The sequence below is a fragment of the Phascolarctos cinereus genome, unplaced genomic scaffold (genome assembly GCF_003287225.1).
Source record: "Phascolarctos cinereus isolate Bilbo 61053 unplaced genomic scaffold, phaCin_HiC Scaffold_4;HRSCAF=312, whole genome shotgun sequence".
NCBI classification, from domain to species: Eukaryota; Metazoa; Chordata; class Mammalia; order Diprotodontia; family Phascolarctidae; genus Phascolarctos; species Phascolarctos cinereus.
This window is the reverse complement of record NW_027555847.1, coordinates 673,927,144-673,950,761: the sequence shown is the minus strand read 5'-3', so window position 1 is coordinate 673,950,761 and position 23,618 is coordinate 673,927,144. Positions and strand designations below refer to the sequence as shown.

The 23,618-nt window shown below is 43.1% G+C and overlaps 1 protein-coding gene across 9 annotated transcripts in view; it reads right to left on the bottom strand.

The window, feature by feature from the left end:
• Window positions 1-7,428: 7,428 nt before the first annotated feature.
• The window catches only part of DAZAP1 (DAZ associated protein 1), a 40,656-nt gene continuing 24,466 nt past the window's right edge, over window positions 7,429-23,618 (bottom strand). For 2 of the 9 annotated variants that reach the window (XM_021008862.2, XM_021008864.2), the window contains exons 7-12: window positions 22,600-22,682; window positions 19,143-19,296; window positions 17,149-17,178; window positions 16,000-16,140; window positions 12,981-13,157; window positions 7,429-8,058 (exon numbers count right to left, since the gene is read on the bottom strand). In XM_021008862.2, the coding sequence (XP_020864521.1) occupies window positions 7,886-8,058; window positions 12,981-13,157; window positions 16,000-16,140; window positions 17,149-17,178; window positions 19,143-19,296; window positions 22,600-22,682 (758 nt within the window). In that variant the 3' untranslated portion in view covers window positions 7,429-7,885. Of the gene's footprint in view, window positions 8,062-9,953; window positions 10,373-10,590; window positions 10,681-12,980; window positions 13,158-15,999; window positions 16,141-17,148; window positions 17,179-19,142; window positions 19,297-22,599; window positions 22,683-23,618 lie in introns of those variants that run through there. The other 7 variants (XM_021008863.2, XM_021008861.2, XM_021008866.2 and 4 more) reach the window with 6 other exon arrangements.

Here is a 23,618-nt window from a genome sequence, read left to right as displayed (position 1 = left end):
CGCTGCACGCAACCCCGCCCCTTCCGTTCCTTCTTCATGAGCTGCGTGCGCGCCCTCTCTTGGCCAGGAGGCGCAAAGCAGAATGTGAACGTTGGGTTGTTCTTCCAGCTTGCAGCAAGGCATGTGCTTAGGGCTTTGTGAGACAGACTTGGAGGGGCGGGAGACGACACCAGAGGCTGCGGGTTCGGCGGGCTGAACAGCTAGTTCGAATCCTACCCCAGACACTTAGGGCTGCACATAGATCAAAGATCAAAGATCAAGCACCTGGGGAGATAAAGCCTAACTCGTCCTAACCAAGTCTCTTCCCTTCCCCGGGGGCTGAGCTGTACACATAGGGGACGTCCAAAGTCTCTCCCAGGGTTCTGAGTTCTAACCATTCTGGTTCTCCCACCCCTCACCCCAGGTATGATAGTCCGTGTTCAATGTTCCTCCCTGCCCTGACTCTCTAGGTTCTGGGTTCTAACTTCCTCCCCATCTGCCTCCTCCGTCCAGATCTGATAGCGGCTGTTCAATGTCCTTCCTAGCTCTGACGTTTCACGTTCTAAGAGCCCATGCCACCCCGGGCCTTAGACAGGTGCCTTTATTGTGCTGCTCAGAGCTGGGACACGAGCTCAGGTCACCTGGGTTCTCTCTCCCTCCCTCATCATCTCCTACTGCTGCTAGGTTGCAAAGGCAGGTGGTGAAGGAAAGGAGCATGTGTGTGGAAGTCTCTCCAGGGAGCTGGGCAACCCCAGGAAAGAGGGGGTACAGAAACTGCCTTTCAGGTCTCCGAGGTGCCTTCCTTCCTCAGGAGGCCGCAGCCCGCAAACAAGCAGGCCCCGGGGGAGGGAGCCAGGTGGTTCTGATTAGAACCTCTGCCTCTAAGTGGTCCCTGACCTGGGCATCAAGAGATCAGACTAGCCTCGCATAACCTAATCTCCCAGAATTAGATTCAGAGCTGAAAAGATCTTTGCTAGCAAGTCCAAAGGCTCTTAATCTGGGACAGATGAACTTTTTTTTTAACCTTTTGATAATTATTTCAATGTAATTGGCTTCTAGGCACTTATAAAAATATGATTGTGACAAGGGGCTTGCATGTAGGTTTCACCAGGCTACTAAAGGGGTCCTGTGACACAAAAAAAGTGAACTCCTGACCTAATCCACCTGTTGGTTTTTTTTAAGGCAATCAGGGTTAAGTGACTTACCCAGGATCACACAACCACTAAGTGTTTAAGGGCAAATTTGAACTCAGGTCCTCCTGACTCCAGTGGTAGTGCTTTATGCATTGCACCACCCCCAACTCTGTCTTGCAGGTAAGAAACCAATTCAGCAATTGGAAATAACTTGGCCAATGAATGTCAAGAATTGGGAACATAATCCAGGTTTCCAAATTCCTAGTCTACGGCAGTGTGGTGGGAAGGAAGACACACTGGTGATTGGTGGGATGCTTAGCTGTTTCCTCATCCTCCTGAATAGGTTGCCTCTGTCCTCAAAACTTGCCCTCTGGGACCTGGAAACTGGAGCCCTGCCAGGGTGATCTCTCTAATCATTCTTCCTCTCCCCATAATTCCCACATGCATTGAGGGGGAAGAGGAGCTAAGCCTAGGTTTTCCTATTCATGGACTCTGCAGTGTTGCCCTGTGTACTGCAGTGGGAGAGAAAAAATCCTGGCCTGAAAAGGACACCAGGGGCCTCTCCTCCTGTCACTGACTCTGTGCCCAAGACTCTTATGTTGCCCCTCTGGGTGTCAGTTGCCCATGGCTATGAGCAGCTTAGCCTGGTCCCCTCCCAGCTCATTCGTTCTTTTCTAAATTAATCTGTCTAGATTCCTGGATTTGAGAGCTGGAAAGGAACTTGGAGGCTGGTCATCTAATCCAGCTTTCTTTTTACAGATGGGGAGGAGGTGATGACCTGGGGTTCCCCATTCTGGTTGTGATATTCTGTGTTCTGAAGTTACTGCCTACTCTGACATTGAGAGCAATTCTCTGATTCTAAAGAAAGCACAAGGCCTCAGTCTAGCCTGGGGAGGGCTTGAAAATTGTGCCTCTTGTGTGTTAACTGTCTACCTTAGGCTCTGAACCTTCACTTGAACAAATGCCATCTGACATCACAAAATACCCACAGGGTGGTGGAAAAGGTTTACTGGGCATTACCGAATACATGCATTTTATAAAATTTTATATGAAAAGATTTCCTGTGTTGTGCCCTAGGCAGCTGCCTAATAATAACAATTCATATTTGTATAGAACTTTCTTTACCTTGCCTGGCATGCCACTCATCTGGAAATTTTAGCATATGGTACAAAGTACTGTTAGCTCCCTTCTTAGGTATGTGTTCTCTCTTCCCCCGAGGAGGCTATGTCCCGTGAGCCAGACTTCATGTTTCCTCAGCATCGCCTTAGCGCAACACCATCTGTGCACACATTTGGCACTAGATAAACAAACGGCCGAGGACCAAATTTGCCCAATTCCATTTTCTTACTCATCTCAGAGGTAGTGCCCCTCTCTTGGGGGGGGAGGGGCAGGATTAAGTAGATGACTTACACCAAAAAGCAGCTGCCGATCTCTAAGGAGGAACATGAAAGGCCACTACCAAGAGGGAACAGCCTGGTTTCAAACCAGGCTGACCGAGGGAAAAACCAAAAAAAACCTAGCATGAGGCGATCTGCCAGTTACAACTCATAGCTCCCCAGAGCATCAAAGGAGAGGTCACAGCCCAGAACCTGCAGCGGAGGCTACTTTAGAAAGCACTGTTCCCTCAAGTGTCAGTCCAAGTCTGGGCACAGATGTCCTGCTGGTTCGTTTTTTTTTAAACACATTATTTCAAGTCCCTCCACCGCATCATATAGTTTCTGGGTCTAAAAGCTGAGCTGCCCTTGGATAATTTACTTTCTGGATACTAAACTGCACTACAGATGAAAAATAGGTGCTTTCATGTTGATTGGCTCGTGGAATCGAGTTAAAACTTGTTTGACATTGTGGTTCTAGTGATTAATTTTTCAAAGCCTTTTCATGTGTTACTTCACCAAGAGGCCAGTCTGAGATGAATTAGCAAGTAGAAATGGCTTGAATCCAAAAGGGAAGGGAAATGTCATGAAGACAAACCAGTTCCATTCCTTCTTCCCTCCCAAGTTCACCTGAATTTTTTTTTTTTTTTGCTGACTGATAAAGTGTAGAGGTAAGGTCAAGATGCGATAGGAAGGGGCTTGTGATGCTTGCAGTGAGATGTTAAGGAAGGCTGAAGGCTAATTCCCACTAGATGACAGCTTGGAATAGATTATCTCTGGGAGCCTTTCTACTATCAACATTCTGGAAGAAGAGATGGTTAGGCTCTGTCTACCTACAAGAGTTCTGTTCTATTAAGAATCACAGAATTTGGGGGCAGCTAGGTGGTGCAGTCGATAAAGCTCCAGCCTTGGAGTCAGGAGGACCCGAGTTCAAATTTGACCTCAGACACTTGACATTTACTAGCAGTGTGACCTTGGGCAAGTCATTTAACCCCAACTGCCTCACCAAAAAAAAAAAAAATCATAGAATTTGAGCTAGGCCGGGCCTTGGCAATCATTTAGTGCCTGTTACACTTCTCCCTGTCAGGGAAACATTTGGAAGCCTGGAGAGGCCTGTGGATTTCTTTTCAGAATCAATTAAATTTTCAATCAAAGGAATTGCAAAATTTCAGTTAGAAGTTGTCTTTTTTTCCCCATCCAAGTTCAAAGAGTCTAGGGTTAAAAACTCTCCTCTGGTACAGAAGCCCAGGCTTTTAGTGACTGGACCCAGACCCGAGCCGGGCTTCCAGCTCCTAGTCAAGTAGTACCCTTCACCACACATAGCTGTTTGCTAAGCACGTGGATAGGAAGTCTGTTGATCTCTAGTGACTGTACCATTAGCCCTGCTAGCCCCAATGTGTAGGAAATAGCATTGTCTGCAGGAGCTTTTCCTTGGATCTTCCAAAGACGAACAACTTTCCTTCTTGGAACTCACATAACTCTCATGCCTCTAACGCACTTGTGTTGGATACTTATAGTGTACAATTTATCTTTCCATGCCCTTCGTAAAGATAACACGCCTGGTTAGCTAAGGGGAGCAGTGGACAGAGCGCTGGCCCTGGAGTGAGGAGGACATGAGTTCAGATCTGCCTTCAGATACTTAAACTACCTGTGTGACCCTGGACGAGTCACTCAATCCCCACTACCTCAAAAAAAAAAAAGGCACACACATTACTAACAATGACTTTACGTGGTATAAAGGAGGACAAAAATATGTAACATCTTAAAAGGTCAAGGAGTGAGGAAAAAGAGACATAACGCACTGCTATACAAAACATCAAAAGGCCTAGAGAGGACAGCCTTTTAGCATGCTGGGTGGGCGTGTGGATAAGCAGCTCAGGATAAGGCAGAATAGACAGAATGCAAATTCATCAAGGTATTATTGTCTTATCCCATTAGTCCCATAACAAAAGGAAGCCTGTCAGCTCTAAATAGAATCTCTTTCAGTGAGTACATAGCAAATGTGGATTGTAACTCAAGGTAGGCTTAGGTTGTCCATTCCATTTCACAAACAGAAAAACTCCCAAGCCTCTGGTGCTTCAGATTCCAAAGCATGGGACAAGATTAGTTTGGGTATTTTTTTATGGGGGGGGAGGATAGAGAGGGAAAGGGCAAGTTTTGACCAGGGATTTCATTAGCAAAGGACCCTTGAGGTGAGGAGACTCCTGCCAATGCAGAATGACACCTGTTTGGACACGAAGTTTAGTGGTTTGCCCAGCTGTCTGTCCATACGCTTGAGCCACAAAGCCAGATTTCCCTGACTCAGGACAGTTCTGTCATTTCTCCTGTGACAGACTATTTCCTTGAGGTACAAAAATGCAACCTCAAATTCACTGCCCATATCCGGGGCCAAAAAACTTACAACTGACAAACTCATGAGGTCCACAAACTCCAATGTTAAGTTTTTCATTGCAAGATGTTGTTTGGACTCGCCTTCCCTAGGGAGCTGCTACTTTAAACCAGTGCTTCTCAGCCCATTGCTGCTACCTACAAATAGGGGATGCTTTTTTCTTTCAATGCCCACACAGCTACGAGAATTGCCAGGCTCCGAAATCCCAGCATCCTACTTTCCCTGGAGGGGCCGCCATTCCATCAAGATGCTCAGGATGCCAAGCTTTCCTGCAGCTCCCCAGGGCAGTTCCCCCTACAGTGACAAAGCTCACCACTAGCACCAGCCCCGTATGTTCAATTGCAATGACACATCCCCCAGCATAGAACTTCAGTCCCGCCAGCTGCCTCAGCCATTCCGAAGATGACCCCAGGCCTGCTAGAGAGCAAATGCTGCTCTAATAAGCTTGTGATGCGGGGTGGTACAAGGATTAGTGCCAGCAAATATGTGGGGCCGCTGTAAAAATCATCTTAGAGCTTGCAGGGAAGGTCTCAGAGGTCACCTTAATCCAACCTTCATTTTATAGATGACAGGAAGGTTAAGTGAATTGCCCATATGTACTCTATGAATTAGCGGAAGAGGCAGCATTAGAACCCAGGTCTCAAAACTCATTCCACCACCTCATCATTGGGATAACTGTAATTTCAGATGACCGTTTCCTGGACATGAAGATCCCCAACAGAATCTTAAGAGAAACCCGAGTTGCACTGTAAGGTCCCAAATTAGATCCAAATCCAATGAGAAGAAGTAATTCAGACTCTTCCTCCTTTTGATGAGTTGGGATTGGTCAACTGAACACAAAGTTACATGGTACACTACACCCCTCTGTTTGTCAGGCGTCTTCTTACATCCTATGCACTTGGTGAAATGTGGTAGATGAAACTGTGGGTTGTGTACAGCCAACTGCTGCCGGGCTGTGAAATATTCAGAGAAATCTGAATGTTGTATGCTGGACTCTCTTCTCCCAGCCCTCCCAAGCAGCCAAGACCCAGATCAAGTCCCCAACACCCTTGATCCACATGCCCCACCCAAGCTTTGCCTGATTCCAACTGGTGCTCCTACTCCCCTCCCCCACCAAGAGATCTTGCTAGGCAGAGCTGGAAGGAATCTCTGAGATCATCTAGTTTAATTTTATAGGTGAGGAAACAGGTGCCCAGAGAAGGGAAAGGGGCCTACCCCACATTCAGATGGCTCCTAAGTAACATAAGCTGAGAAGCCTCTGATGGATAACCCCCCCAGACACTAAAGCCTTCAGGATTCCACAACTAAGTTCAAAGGTGAAGTCAACTTTCAAAGTGCCATTCAAGACAACTTGCAGAATCTACAAGTCACTACTTGGACACACAAAGGCATCTTCTTGCACCAAGTGATGCCGTACAGAGTGTTTGTGAGGCAGCAGGATGTAACAGATCATTTGATTTGGAATCAAAGCCTAAGGTTGTGATCCTCTGAAATCCAGAGTGACCTTGGAAAAGTTACTGAACTTCTTTAGGCCTCAGTTTCTTCACATGTAAAATAGAGGGGTTGGACAGACAAGCAGGGCAGTTTTTTAAAGTACTAATGTTGAACTTAGGGTATATTTAAAAAACCCCCAATACCAACTGTGAGCTGTAACAAGTGGAGACTCACAGCTTCACATAGCATCCTTTTTTCCTACTTTGTATGTGGATTTATTCATTTTTGCTATTTGTTAGACTGAGAATTTAAAAATATGTAAAATTTAAAACGAGAGGATTGGACTACATGACCTCTAAGGTCCCTTCCAGCTCTAATCTACGATCCTATGTCCGGGGTTCCAGCTGACAATAACTAGCCATGTGACCCTCGGCAAGTCATTTAACCAGAGTCTCAGTTTCCTCATCTGCAAAATGGGCTAATAACTTGTATCACCCACCTCACAGGACCAATTTTGAGGAAAGCACTTTATAAATCTGAAAGCACTATAGAAATGTAAATTATTATTATTACTTGTGCATTTAATCTCCACCAGGCACCAAAATAGCAGAAACAAATCAAGCTTAGGCAATCCACCATGGGTGGGTGTGTTGAGAACAACACTACTAGGAGGGGGAGTGCAGGGGGAAAAAATGGAATACAAACTTCTGTTTCTAATCCAAATGTACTTTTCTTTATTCAAACCAGGGGTAATCACTGGTTAGTGCAAAATGCACCAGAACTTTCCGCCTGAGGAAAATCTACGTCTCACCAAGGCCTCCATGACCCCCCCCCCAATGAAATCCACAAACCGGATTTAAAAGTTTTAAAGCACAGATCTAAATGCCTGTGCCCTTCCTAAGTGACCCTGTGCGCATCAACACACCTGCAATGCTACCACAGTTAGTCAGGTGGCAAAAGCAAAACCACAACTAAACTCAGTAGATTTCTTCTTTGAACTCCCAGAGTTTCTGGACAAACTGCCCCAACCCCCAAAGCCAGGAGTAAGGGCTTTAAAACTGACCCTCACTTCCACCAGTACTAACGGAAACCCTGTATTAAATTAAAAAATAAGCCAGCATACATAGTAGAAAATTTCTCTTAAAAATTTCACAATCTGTAAATGTATATTTTTTCTTTAAACATAAAAGTTTACAATATACGGTAAAACAAAAGGCTCAGGAAGAATCATTTAAAAAAAAAGAAGAAAAAAGAAAGAAAAAAGAAACCTGAAGTTCTGAATTAAAGCTGAAGACTTTTTTTAAAACCCTGTAGTTTGAACCAGTGACGTTTTGTTTTATTTGTGCTGATGGGCTAGAGAAAGGAATATATTTAAAAACTGCAGTCCAAACACCCACAGCTTTGCCTTCAAAAGCCATTCGCCCCCTCCCCCCCTCCCCGCCCACCCCCCCAAATGGTTTATTAAGTTGTTCTCCATCAAGTATGTGATTGTCACAAGTTCACAAGTTTGGAATTCCCGGTTTCAGCTGGTACCAGATATCCCACTGTGGACAGAATTCCCTGATTTCTAGCCCAGGCTAGCGTCTATAAGGGTGAAATCCTTGCACGTTATGGTTCTGTCCTCGTCCAAAACCACTTCCTCCTGCAGGCGGGCCACCTGATCCGGGCACCGAGGGTCCTCCGTAAGAGGGGGGTTGCTGGCTGGGATCTGAGAAACCCTGTCCAAAGCCACTCAAGTCCTGTCCATAACCTGCTGAGAAGGGAAAGAGATTACAGTGAGCTCTGGTCACAAAACAGACCTGAATTCAAGACAGGGACATCGACAAGACCACAGTCAAAGCAACGATATTCCCCACCCCATCCCCTCCCCCATCAAATGAGTCACTCTGGGGGAAATAATTTGACTGCCTTCAAATATAATTCTTAACAATCAAAGTAGACAGGTGACTTGAGTGGGAGATGGAAACCCTCATTTTTTTAGATGGCACTACCAAGAGGTCAAATTCAAATCACTGGCTTTTATGCTGCTAAAGCCTAAGTGGTGAGGTGCGCAAATGTCAAGGCAGCTATCCACTAGAAGCCGAAATTGTCACAAACCCCTCATCACTTTAGCTATCCATACCAGCAGAAAGGACAGAGCAGACATCAAGACTTACCTCCCCCTTTATCCCACGTGTTAAGTGCCGACCCCCTCCCACTGACACCAGGGACAAGTTCTTGGAGGCAGAATGGGCGAAGGCTTCCCATATGTTGCGTCACCTTGTCCCTTGGGTTAAACAGGGGCCCAGGGTTTCAGTTTCCATTACCAACCCGGCACCCAGAATTAACATTCAATCCTCTGGATAAGAGGAAACCGTTGTACACCTCCTTTAGAAGGAGACATGGCAAACAGAAAAGATCTATTTTCTCATCCCTTTTTATCAGCTTCAGTAACCACATCCGATTCCAGCCAAGTCACCAAAGCAATGGGAATGGGGGAAGTATGGGAGAGTCAACACACTTCCACATGCAACCACTGGCAGGGAGACAAGCAAAAGGAATAATCCTCAATGTCTGTCTTTAAAACCATCCCCTGGTAATGCCTGAGACGTTGCTCAAAGTGGATCGTGGACAGATTTGCTCAAGCACAGAAAGGAAAATTCACTTCAGAGAACTTGATGTAACCAAGAGACCTGCTCCAAGCCCAATTCTTCCTCCCGCTCCTGAAAAAAGGTCATGTGTGGAGTGGTTTCTATTGACAAGGAATGAGGTCCCAACAGGTGTCTAAAAAGCAGGATGAAGAGATGAGTGGCTAAGAAATGAAGACATGAGTGGCAATGCAGTCATGTGGGAAGAAGACTGAATAATGAGTCAGGTTCCAGTCCTGGCTTCCCCATGGTGTGACCTTGGGCACATCACAACCTCTCTCAGACTGTTTTCTCATCTGTAAAATGGGGAAAATAATATTTGCAACACCTACCTCACAAGGGTATTGTGAGGATCAAATAAGCGCTCTGTAACCACAAAGTGCTACAACCATAAATGTGACATGTCAAATGCTACATAAGCTTTTTTTTCACTTTGGATAGAAGAGTTTTAATTGTTCTCTGATGGCATGCCAGTGTTGGATCTTTAAACAAAACTTACTGAAATTAAGTTATCTAACTGGTCTATTAGTTCCTGTGATCGGAAGATCAAAAAATGCCAATTAACCACAGGTATCCTATGTTTTGTTTTTCAAAATCCAGACACCACTAAGAAGTCTATACAATCACAACATAGTGCCATGACACTATTTCTGGATATGCAAGATTTCCAACATGAGAACACTTCTTGGCATATAGCAACAATATTGCCACTTCCAGTTTTGCTAAGACCTTCCTATTTCTAATGACACTGGTCAATGTATTTGTTGCAAGCTGTTTAAGGACTTGACCCCCCTGAGCTACTTAATTCAGCCATATTAATGCAAAGGTCAGTTAACCATCACAAATATACTTCGAATCACCAATGTGGTTGGTAGTGAAGCTCAAGATTAAAAAAGAGAGAGAGAGAGAGAGAGAGAGAGAGAGAGAGAGAGAGAGAGAGAGAGAGAGAGAGAGAGAGAGAGAGAGAGAGAGAGAGAGAGAGAGAGAGAGAGAGAGAGGAAGAGAGAGAGGGAGGGAGGGAGGGGAGGGAGAGAAAGAACATTTCTCTCACTAGCCCTGCATCTTGGACGTAGAGAGCAGCTCTGGGCCTGTGGACTGCAAGCCCTGATCAGAGCTCACAACTGATCTGAACAGAGTCTTACCCAACTCCTTCCCTGTAAGCTCTCTCATTCATGGGTAGAGATCGACTTCTCTGCTCCAGACCCTTAGGGGGCAACTTCCTACTTCAGAAAACTACCCATGTCCAAAGCAATCAACTCCAACGGGCCACAGCAGAGGGCAATAATAAGTCAGCTGCTCATGGTAAACTCAGTTCAGTCGGCAGAGGTCCGACGAAAACTAGGAGTGCAACGACTTGGTCGATGAAGAATGGGATCGGGAGTATTGGACATTCAAGCTCTTTGTGCTTCAAGGTGGTGATAGTTTTGTTGTGCATTGCTTCAAAACAAAACAAAAAAACAAACCAGCTGGGGCCAGCTGATAATTGTAGCCAGTAAAAATCCTCCAACCAGCAAAAGCACACATTTCAGAGCTATACCGCTAATTTCCACCCCCACCCCAAATGAAAACAAAGGTAGAAGAGACCCTGTTAAGAAACATTCATTTCCCAAGTGCAGATACAGTAAGAGCATTGGTTATAAATAGGCTCCACCTACCTAGGATATATCACTGCTCAGCCTGACCATAAGAGTGTAAACAAAGTATTGGCCCGAAGCCTGAAGGGTCTTGAGAATAGGTACCCAGCCCTAGTAAGAAATGAGGAGACCAGGGTGACTAACCCCAAGACAGCCTTGTACAGATAGTAACTTTTTTTAGGGTGGGGGAGACAAATATACCAGGGCTTACTGTTACTCTACACCCAAAGGTTTACATATTTTTTCACCCGTTGTAAATAACAGCAGTGCTTTAAGGTGTCGTAAATAACGTCTACACAAATGCAAAATAATGATATAGTTCCAATGCCTTTAAAATTTAGCAATGCTTTTTTTTTCCCCTAGGCATTCTGCTTAACTATGAATGAAACATGCATTGTTGGTAAGCTGCCTTTGGGGCATTAATCCAGTGAATGAGACTGCAAAGGGCATGCATGAGATAGAAGGGGTACTGCTATTGCCTAGACATTGTCATCTTTAAAGACTATATGGAAAACCAGCTCTAGCAATAAAATGAAGAAAAACTTTCAGCTTTGGAAATTTGATGCTAAGGTGAATACTAGGGGTCCTGTGGTATGCAGCAGAGTTTTTCACAGAAACAGTTTGCTGCCAGACGTGGAACTTCAGGCCCCAAATCTAATGGTACTCTAGGTCACCTCCCCCACACCCCTTGCTAACTGTTCTCTGAGATTGGCCAAAAAGCAGCATTTGGCATTTCATCCATATTTCCCAAGAAAGGCCTGACAGAACTAGAAACACAGGTTCTACAGAGATACCTTCTCATAGCATTGTATCAATACCACCTCTCTGAGTAAATAGAGCTAGGCCTAACTTCATAAGCTCTAAGTCGAATTTATCTGCTGCAAGAGCAGATGAGGCTAATTTACTTTCTAGGCAGGAAACAGAGAGGGAGGCCAGTTTCTAGGGGCAAGAAAATTTGCTGACAGATTAAAAGATGGGCACTATGGTACTGGGAAGAGTGCTGAACGGCAAGTTGGGAAATCTGGGTTCTGGTCCTGGTTTTGCTATTCCCTTTGCCATAGGCCTGGGCCAAGTCACCAAAGCTTTCCATATCCACAGCCTCAACTGTAAAAGGACGTTGCACCAGATGACCCTCTAAGGCCCCTTTTCTAGACTGCCAATTCCTTCGTACACTGCCACCCTGCCCCCCAACTTTGGTAATCCTCTGCCATCAACATGAATCTTACTTTCAGTGAAATCCTGATGATCAGATTCACTGTCTACACCACAGGAATCACTAACAAATGCTGGCTCCACTCTATGCACACAGACATGGTGCCCCCTTACCCCTGGGGGACTTTGGGGAAACATGCTGACGATCTTGTCACTCTCTCCAGAACAACCCCAGCTACCAACTAGAGAAGCTACTTGAAGCATGGTGGCAAGGGTTACCCTGACTCTATCCGATTCCCGGGTCATTTGGCCCCCATTCTCCCTGACACTTCAAATCAAAGGCAGCAAGCAGAGCACTACAAGTCAAGCTCATCACGCAACGCTGCACGGCTGGGATCAGGAGAGCAACTGAAGCCCTGGAGCATGAAATCTCACCCTCCACACTGTCTTCCTGGGGCTTTCAGTGTCACATGATGAAACTTCACCTCGACCCTGCTAACTCTCCTTGACCACTCACAGCCTCGAGTTCCACAAACTGACAGTACCCTGAAGGATTTATTGCGGAATCGACTGCTTTTCCACTGCAAGTGCCCTTGTATTCTTGCCCTTATGAGACTGAGCAAAAAAAGTAAAATATGCTGAAAGTTTTGCTATAACCTTCGGTCATTCTGAATTCTTCTCCCTCAATTCCCCACTCCATCTTTTTTTCCCTAGTGAGCAGCCTGAAGCTCCTGACTGCCTCCTACCACTAAGAAGCTTCTTTCCAGGCCTCCTTTCCTTCCCCCACCTCCCATTTCTGATGCACCTTTAAGGTGAAGCACCCAGAACTGGCCTGGGCTGAGGCTATCTTGGGTCAGCTCATCAAAAGAAAACACCTGCCCGCCAAGGACAATGTTCTGCTAATTTCTAAACCAGCTTAAATACAGTTGGGAAGTTAGAACAAAAAGGGAGGAAGATACAAAATTAATCAGTGCACACATTCCTGTCCTTCACCGTCATGAGCACCCCTGCTGACTGTCTAGGTATTTGGGGAGCCAGAAAACTTAGCATTAGAGCTCAGAAAACAAGTACAGGAAGAATGCTGTGTAAGAGAACCCTGAAAGGCTGGAGTTAGGCTTTTTAAGAATTTTTTAAATCAAGATGTGCTTACACTTGGCTTATGTGGACCAGTCTGGAAACCCCAACATGTGCACCCAACACATTAACACTACAGGAAAAGCAAGGGATTTGGGGGAGAAGTGCATGTCCTAATGACTTACCATACTGACTATAAGGGAAATCGGGCTGGGCCGCTGGGGGTTTGCTCATGTCCTGAGCTGCCTGAGATGGTGGTGGTGGGAAAGCTAGCGGCGCTGCCCCAGGAGTGGCAGGTGGAGGAGGCACTCCAGGAGGGGCAAATTGATCAGGTGGAGGTGGTGGAGGCCCATAGCCAAAACCTGGAAAGAAAAAGCAGAAAAAAGGAAAACAGAACATATATAACTGACAAGGAACAAAAGACAGGCAGTTCTGATTTCTTAGGTCGTCAAAAATGATCTTGTGAGGCAGTGACAGAATGGAAAGAATCTAAGATTTAGAGCCAGGAAATCTGGGTTCCAATCTTGGCTTTACCATGTCCCCTCTCTGGCCCTCAGTTACCTTACCTGTAAAATGGGGGTGATGATAACATTTGCATTACATACCTCTCAGGGTTGTCAGGAAAGCCCTTTGTAAACAGTAAAGTGCTACTATCATCTTGGTTAGATTTCCATATGCAAAATATGTTTGCTCTTAGGCCTACTAGAGGTTAAAGGAAAAGCCCATTAGTCTGAAGCTGTCTTTAAAAAGAGTGCTGGGATTTACAGGGTGTGCCTCAGGAAAGGCAAGAACAACTTATGACAAGTGACTGGCCCCCAGGGTAGGACTCAAGGGCACCCAATCATTCCTGATGTTAAAATGATACTTCTCCTCAAAACACAGACACACGTTACAGCCCTCCCCCTCCCAAATGATCAGCCCTGGATGTTTCCCAAGTCCAGAACCATCAGTTCTTTTAAGAGTTCACATCTCCCAACCTGAAACTCAAGTTCAAGGTGGCTAAATGGACAAGACATACTGGTTCTCTGAACAGGCCAGATTAAATCATTCTTGAAACACAACCCTTAATTATACCAAGAAAAATAACCACTAGATTCACTCATTCTTTCTAGACCTCTTGTTTTTATCTGCTTACAAATACTTTTTCTGCCTCTAATTACATATACCTCAAAAGACTTGGTGAAAGACTACTCCAAAGCTTCTCAAGGATTTGTGATTTCCTGGTAAGCATGTCCATTGCACTGTGGTACACTGAAGCCCCCTCTGCCTCACTAAATGGCCTTCGAGGGCTGCTCACCTAGATTACTACTCAGACTACAGACACCTTCTGCCACCTGGCTGCGAGGTGAAGCCCCCCCCCCAACTTAGCGGGCCCTACTAGGGCCTGTGGCTCCACTGACACAGCCTTCAAAAAGAAGTAGCACTTGAGCGAAGCATTGAAAACAAAACTCTAAAACTTGCGTTAAGACTTGGTATTTATTATACACTGGCCCTGGAGTCAGGAGGACCTGAGTTCAAATCCAGCCTCAGACACTTGACACTAGCTGTGTGACCCTGGGCAAGTCACTTAACCCCATTGCCTAGCGCCGCCCTCGCCCCCAAAAAAAAGAGAAAGAGAAAAAAAAATTACTCATTAAAGCAATCCCTCTCCTCCCCCCAAGGGTCGAGTGTTTGGTCTGAGGCCCAATTTGAACTCAAGTCCTCCTGACTTCAGGGCTCTATCCACTGCACCACCTAGCTGCCCCTAAAGCAATTGTTTTCATTGAACTCACTAGGGATGTGATGTCAGTCTCTAGGTAGAGTATGTAATTTCCTCACTTAAAAACTCTACCAGGATCAGGTTGCTTCTATCACTCAGTAGCTGTACCATGATTTCTTTAATACACATTTACAACTGAGTTCTAAGTTGAAAACTGAAACAATAAGGTAAAATCATTTCATTTCAAGATAGACTAGTTTTAATCAGCACCTCATTATAAATTTTAGGCACTCAATTTGTTGAATATGAATGCTGCTAAAACACTGTGGTCTAAAAATTAAGCCAAGATCTATCTTTCATATGAAAAAAAATCACAGACACAAATTCCATATGGTGCCATTGTTCTTGTTCTAGTTCAAAGAAGTGCTAAATGTCAATATATTAAAACGGGAAAAACAACTAAATAAATAATTAAATGAATAGATAAATAAATAAATGGAAAATAAGAAAATAAAATAACAGAAACATACTAGTAAAATCAAGGCATTAAGGAATATCTCTGCTTAACAAGAGAATTTGAAAAAAGAACTTCAACTGTCTACCCAGATAATAGCTTTCACTGGGGAAGTGGTGGTGGGGAAGGTACATCTAAAACAAATCACAAAATGTTAAACTTCTGCTTTTCTTCACACTTAAAACCTCAATGTTCTGCAGAACTACTGACAGCTGGATAGCAACCCTGGTGGCACAGCTCCTTACTACTCCACATAGTTTACTGTGGAGTAAAAGGCCTAAACAGCCTTCCTGCCTCTACTCTCCCCCAATCCACGCTGTCTTTCATATTGATTGAATCACCCTTTTTTATACAGAGATCACTCCTCTTAGTGGCTCTCGTTTTGAGAAAAGTTCTAATTTTCTGTCTGGCATTAGAAGCCTTCCAGGATTCAACAACCAGCTCTTTTCCCTAGCTTTGTCTTCCTTCCAGGAACCCCTGTTCCAGTCAAATTAGGCCACTCGCTGCCTCAAACAAGCATTCCTCTGCACTTTTACCACCATCCATGCCTGTGTTTATACTATTCCTCACGTCTCAAATGCTGCCCCTGCCTCCCCCTTTACTGCCTGTTTGCTGTCCTACTCAGTTTTAAATATACATTTCCTCAAGTTCCTGGATCTTCAAGAAGCTTTTCCCTGATTCCCAACCCCCTCCCCACCATTTGGTAATGACCTCACCTTAAGATCCTACACAACACCTACTCTGTCCCTCTGATGCTAGTTACTTTATGTTGCCTGTTATTATTATTGGCACTGGTAAATACGCTTTATCTTAGACTGTAAGCTCTTTCAAGGACCATGTCTTACTTGGATTTCATTTAAGGACCAAGCTCAGAATTGTGGACATAGTAGATCCACCAAAGTTGGAGTGTTCGGGGACATTCTAACATAATTAGTTATTATGAAAGGCCTGAATCCAGACCTTTCCCCATCTGACCCCGTGGAAGACTTACTGAACTGAGGAGGGGTACCGTACCCCTGTGGGAAGCCTTGGGGAGGGGGAAACCCTCCTGGAGGTGTGGATACGATGTATGAGGTAAAAGGAGGAGGCGGAGGTGGAGCTCCCCTGCCTGCAGGAGGTGGCCCATAACCACCTGGAAAAGCAAAGAAAGTATGGTAAGAGGAGGGGAAGAGGAAAGAATACATCCAACTGTACCCATCCCCAACCTACATGGGCTTAAAATCCACCTCGTTTGACCTTTTCAGTCAGTGAAGGGAACAGGACATTGGAGTCCTTAAGGTCTAATCCAGTTCTTATTAACAAACAAGTGTGACCATAAGCAACTCCATGAGTTTGTGTCTTCATTCCCCTTCTGTAAAATAACCTACTTCTTCAGGACACCAAGGTGTTTCAGGACAATGGGGTGAAAAGACTTATTAGGCTGACTTGAGTCAGAAGACCTCAGCTCCAGTTAAGGCTCTGCTACTGGCCTGACACGTAGCCTTACACAAGTCTTATCACCTCCCAGAACCTCAGTTTCCCAATCTGTACAATAAGCTCAAAGGCCCCTTCCTCCCAGCTATAACAGACTATAATTACAAGACCCCAAAGGAACCTCCTTGGACCTCCCCCTATAATAAAGAGCAACAACACAGTGCTCTGCTCTTTTCACATGTAGTATCATGCATTAGCTAGCTATATTGGTATTTTATCCCCACTGCAAACTGTTACTGAAGGTCTTAACTTGACTATCTCCTACAATTATAATATCCATATTTCCTGACTTTCAAAGCTCTTTTCTCAGACTTCACAACAAAGTGCTCTCTCCTCATGTAATACTGTGCATTAGCAAAACATGATGGTGTCTTATTCTCCTGCAAATGACATGAAGTTCTTATCTCCTCCCTTGCACACAGGTGTTTAATAAATGGTTGGTGACAGATCAATTTGATTGTGAAATCAACATCTTTCTAGCGAATGTGAAATGCCATAAAGTTCTGACATTAGTTTGAAGCCATAACTTTAAATGATATTTTGTCCTCCTTACTTCTTCTGCCAATATAAACAGCCACCTCCCTACGCCAATTTTGAAAACATGCTATTTGTGAGGCTGAATTCCCCGGTAATTTTGTCTGATTTAAAAAAAAAAAGGGCTACTTACCAATAGCCTGCCCTGCTGGCACCCACATTCCTAAAACAGTGAAACAAACAAACAAAAAAATGATTGATGCTCCCCAGTCATGAGGTAAAAGTCATTTAAGTAGCAAATCCTAGAAGGTACTTTAGTGTTATGCAGAAAATTAATCAAATTCAAATTCTATTTAATATCCAAGGTAAGCTTCCAAACTAAACAAAAATTACGTGTATAGGATTTAATTATAAGAACTTCTAATATGCCACTAATGAGACCAAATGGTTTTCCCTTTGTTCATCACTCAGGGATTTCAGGAGCACTGGGGCATAAGGAAGTTCTACTGCATTCTATAATATTTAGGGTTTGGTTTTTTTTGTTTTGTTTTTTTAAAGCAGATCACTCCCTTTCCCAGCATAAAGCTTCCTGTGTGGCCTGGACAAGAGGGATGAGAATGAGAATCTGCTTTTCTTCTCAGTTGTAAGAGATGGCTTGTGTATCTACCTGGATTCAACAAGAATGCTCCCAGAGAGCTAAAAGGAGGGACCAGATGTTGGTTAACCACAGACAGATGGAGCCATCTTAGGATCGGCAGGACAGGCAGAGGGACTGAGCAGAGAAAAGTACTAGACAAACTCACAGGACCTAGGTTCAAATTCTGGCACTGCAAGTCACTAGCCTTATTTGACCAAGAGTCACTTGACCTTCCCAAGCATTAACTTCTCCATCTATAAAATGAGGTTAGTACTCTTTCCTCACTGCCTTGTTACGAAGGTAGAATTTTGGAACACTATAAAATATTACTTATGTAATAAATTTAAGACAATACTTATTCCAGAAATGCACTGAGAGAATGAATGCCATGTTACCTTATTGTGTTTTACATGTTATAAAAACATCAAAGCCATAGCTGTGCCTGCAGAATTAACTATGGAGGAGAAAAAGGGAATTCACCGGTCCCTTTGTACATGATCTAGGACATCACAACTTAGAAGTGCTTGTAACACCCCACCCCCAACCCTCAGTGGGAAGTTTACCCTGCAGAACAATGTGTTTCCTTTACCTGGCAGAACTGAAAACATTAAGTGCATATCTTATAAAACGTTAACTACTGAGGAGAACTACTTCAGAATGAAGACAAACTCTTTGATATAATGTATGAAATACACAAAAGTGGCTTAAGCCCAGTTGGGGCCTTCCAGAGAGTAAGGGCCACACCCATGCCCCCCCCCCCAAGTACTTCCTTCCTTCTATTTGACCTGACCAGGTGGCTTTGTTAGATCAAGTGGGATAAATTAGGAAGGCAGCTTTGACTAAAGATTTACTTTGGAAACAGAACTGGGGACTCAGGTTAAGGACTGGAGATGCTTTCACACCAGGGCTCTCATCTGCCCCTTATTCTCACCCAAAGCAATTTATTCTAACCCCATCTAATTGTAGACTTCCTTCTTGAGGTACAAGACCAAGACCTGACAAAAGTTGTAGTTTTAATGTATTACCTTGATTTTTAATGGATTATGAGTTTTAAGGATTACCTTGCTGCAGTGATTTGGATCAAACTGACCATTTGGAGTTGAGGAAATTTCTAAAGAATTTTTTAAAACCTAAAAGCAAAGAAACTCAAAGACAACTTCTAAGATGTGATGTGCTGCATTTCAGATTTTGACAAAGACTTGGTTTTGTGTCTAAAAATAGTAACAATTCACTGAAGAATTCAAATGGGGAGGAAAGGGAGTAGAGGGTGGGTTGGTGGTAACCATATCAAGATAAAATAGCAAGTACTCCTAGTGATGCCTGGTGAGAAGTCAGAGCTTTAGACCAAGTGTCCAACTGAAACAAACTGAATTGGGGGGGGGGGGGAGACACACCCACCTATTGACTAAGAAAACCACAATTTATGTTTCTTGAATTTTTCTTTCAGGCAGTGGGCCACCCAAGTTTGACACCTCTGCAAGTAGACAGGTTACCCATAACTACTTAACTACTCATGCACTTTGACTGGGCTTAGATGAGAATGACAGTACCTTGTGGGCCATATCCCTGTTGCCAGGTAGGAGGGGGCTGACCTGCCCAACCATTGGCAGCATTTGGCATGAGCCTGCTTCCCCACTGGCTGGCACCTGGCTGTCCTGGGACTTGGCTTTTGCTATCTCGAGGTTCTGCACGTTTTACCTCCACCTAAACAAACAGAATACCAATTTAAGAAAGATGTTGTGAGTTAATACACCCCCCTTCCCTTTATATACACCCTTAGTTATACTTATAACTACACTTAGCACCTTATGACTTAAATCTAAATACTTAATTATAAAACTTATTTAGGCCAGTAGATTGTTTTGTTTTGCTTTTTTAATGTTTCTCAGGTACAATAGATGCAACTGTAAGACACAGCAAGTCCTACACATAAATAAGTATTTAGAGCTAAGAGAGTCCTTAAATCTTATTTCCAATATAATAAAAGGTCATTGGCTTTCCTACTTTAAAGCAGCAGTACCCTCTGTCAATAGTCTCTCACATGAAAATGTGCTCAGAAATCTTAGGTGTGGTCTTTTAAAAAGCCATCCATTAATGTTCACTTTCAGACAAACCATCTAAGTGAGCAGGGTCACCTTCTCGCTTGGAAGAGAGCTCTTTACTGAATGAGGGCACTAATGCTTTAAACCATTAATGACACTGGCTGTTGCATTTCAAAGCTAAGCTAAGCTTAAAAAGCCCACCCAGGCTGCCTGCAATTTCAGCTCTGCTCATACCTGAGAAACACAAGTCTAGTTTTGTTTGGTTTGTTTATATTTTGTTTTGTTTTTAAACTTAGGTTTTAATTTTGTTTAAATGTCTAATGGAAGATAAAGACTTACCTTCCCCAGGCTAAGGCTTAAAGAATCTCAATTAACTCAAAATAATGTCAGAGGGAATGGATGTGATAAGAGAATCAATCTTACATTACATCTAACAAAAAAGTAAACAGACATGCAAATAAATGGACAGTGGAATCAGTAAGCAAAATCTTCATACTGTGTTAGGTCAATAGCCCAGACCCCGCTTGTTGGGAACGCTCACTAAGCCACGACACTTTATTGCCAATAATAAAACTGAGTGGCTTGGGACAGCTGGGGAGAATGGAACTTGACCTACTTCTGCTAAGCTGGACATCCAAAATCAAGCCCTCTCCTCATAACAATACTTCCCCCAACGAAAAACCTCACCCCAAACCCAATTTTTTATTTAATGCACCTTTCTGTACTCATGCCTTCAGAATTCTTTTTTATGGTAAATTTTAATGGGGGCCAGTGCACAAAGGAAACAAATCTGAATCATCAATGGGGGCTTCCCAATAGTGCAGGCAGGCATTTTGTATTCACAATTCTGTCTGCTTTGCCTTACAGGCCCAGCACAGGGACAAAGGTTTAGTACTCCCCGCCTTTCTGCTAATGCCCCAAGGACATTATACATGATGGTAACAAAATCTCTGTGAGCTGAAAGGATCTGCTATATAGCAGAACCAAGGGACTTTTTCAAAGAACTCAAATTAATGAGCCTTCACACACTTTTCCTTAGGGGAATTTGGTTCCTGCTTACAAAGCAAAGTAGTTCTTGTAATTTAAAATTTTTTACCCTTAATGATGGAACATATAGATGCAGAGTCACCCCAGCAATACATTTTTAATCACCAAATGGGACTTCGGGTATTTTAAAAGCTTAATATAGCCACTAAATAACCAATGTTAAGAACGTGAAGGCAAGCATCCCACTTGTCTAGATAGCTTGATTTCGACCTATGTACAAATGGGAATTTGGATTGCTTTAGATGTCCAGTCTAAGAGGCAGACTCCTTAAGTAATATATGCTTGCCCTTTTTCAGATACCTATGCCTCATCTACACGGTGAGTGAAATAACTTCAGAGTGTTATTTAATCATGTTTGGTATCAAGCTTTCTCAAAAATCACTGTTTAACATCAGCAGAGGGGCGTACCAGGGCCCTGCTAGTACACACTAGCTAATCTATTAATTCAGCAAAACACCTTCTGCTCCATATATAAAGATTATACTTTTTCCAAATTATAAATGTTCAATACCATGTCACAGTACCTTAAAATATTGAACGCAGACTCCTTTGAACTTGTGTTCATAATTGTCATGCATCCTTGCAATCTGTATGCTAATTTTAAACTTAAAAGCTTCAATGAATGTCAGTACATATTTTTTTTCCTGTTTTAGGTAGGTTCAAATAGACTTCATTAAAACTCTGACAAATTCTAAACCACCTATATATAAAAATAATCACAACACACTGAACTGTAGAAAGAAATTTAAAATTTTAACACCATTTTTTTTTGAGGGGGACTAGTGGATTGATGACATTAACTACTACCACCATCAAAATATTTTCACCATTAGCCAAAGAAATGCCTGTGAGACTAAAGACAGAATAAATGCTCTGCATTTAAATTGAGTTAAAAAACAAAACAAAACACAAACATTTCATGGCTCTGGGTTATAACTGGATCAGAAACACAGGAAAATATCTGGCACTGTTACTGAAATGGACTACGCCCTAATGCACTAATAGGGTTTTGTTTTGTTTTTTAAGGCAGACCAAACTCAACACAAATTCAGATCCTATGGTATCTGGTACTAATAAGGAATGCATGTCCCAGTTATTCATTTTAGAGCTCCTTTTGTAGAAATCATAAGGATCCAAGTAAAATGAAGATTTGGGTACTGATATCGCACAGATGCTCAAATAGGCTCATCTATAGATGATGTTCAATGTTCACAGAGGAACAGAGTAATCAAGGGGGCTGGGTGGGGCAGGCCTTTAATTTCCTATTACTATCTTCATGTAATGGTAACACAGTATGAAGATATAACAACCAGAGGTCACTTAACTGCATTGTGGTTAAATACTATAATAAAGTCTGTGGGTTTGTACCGAGGTTTCACAGTAAGTGACCCAATTTTAAAAAACCAATCCTTCATGATGTTTCATTATTGCTTTCATTTTAAATTGTAACTTGGGATTCTTAAAGGCTTATTTCTACTCACTTATCAGGTCAAGTGCTATACAATTTGAATATGAAATCCACATCTGAAGGAGTGGTATCTTAAACCGAACCTTAGACAACACAGAGAGTTCACTGGAAGCCAGACTGAAAACACAGACTCAGACTAAACACCTTTCCCTCCAGTTGAATTTCCCACTCATTAATTTTTTGTTTTAGGCATTTGACATTCAAAAGGAATTCTAAGAGAATAGTGTCACCTAGCCAAAGGAACACATCTTAGGGCAAGTTATGCCAAAACTTCCTGAAGAACTAGTATCCCTTGACTTTTTTCCTGCCAAATGATCTACTTTACTCAAATTCCCTAATCTTCCCCTTCCTACAACAAAACCATCAACTCTACACTTATTTACCAGTGAAATCCCCAGTTGCCCAAGACTTGGTTTGGTCTTAAGGTAAAATAAAACTACAACTACACACTTTTTTGCCCATGATGTCGTGAAAATGCATGTTGACAGCCTGGTCCACTGATTGTTCGTCCTCGAAAGTAATAAATCCAAAACCTAGCCAACGACGAAGAGTGAATCAAGGTAGCAGGGTGTTGTGACACAAAACAGGATGATGAACAGTATTAGGGGCGGACCAAGGGATCAAACAAGGGTTTCAGATAAGCCAGGTATGTTCATAAAGTTCAGAAAATATAGCAGCCATTGAAGAAGTGCCAAGGGCAGGGTAGCTCCCAGGGGCTGAGATTCCCAGCTAACTACGTGCATTTGCAAAACAAAATATACATGTTTTAGGTTCATATAACTGGCTTAACACTGTAAGGGTTTACATAGCTAGGGAGCAAGGCTAAATTGGGAAAAACTGGTCATGGAACAAGGTAGCTCTCTTTTCTGAACAATAATCATAGGTTAAAAACTTAGAGGGAGTCTACACTTTGCTATAAGAACTAGTGGAAAAACAAAAAGCTAAACCCTACAAATCAACTGTGATGAAAATTAACCACTGTGAATTAAAACAGGAGAAAAATATCCTTAAGAGTAAGCAGTCAAAATATATGGGAATACTTGGATCATGAAGTGATCAACATTTGAAGGTCTTTTTCTATAAATCTAAGATTTCACCCTATCTTTTTACTGAATGTATCAGATGACATTTTGTATGGGGTTTATGTTTGTTTCTTGGAGGCCACAAAGATCACTGGATTTAGAGCCAGAAGAGCCCTAACCTACTAACAAATCTACCCTTCCCCCGCCCCCTTTACAAACAAGGGAACAACCTATACAAGGTTACAAAGGTAGTTAAATGGCAGAGCTAGGACTTGAACACAGGTCGTCTGATTCCAAAACCAGTTTTCCTTCCACTCTAGCCACTGCCTCCTATATACTAAGCATTCAAACAAAAATCAAGTTCCTAATGAAGGATAAGAAATTAACACATTGTCTAACAACCATCTGCAAGGACTCGTAGACCATGACAAAAGGAAGATAAAGTGG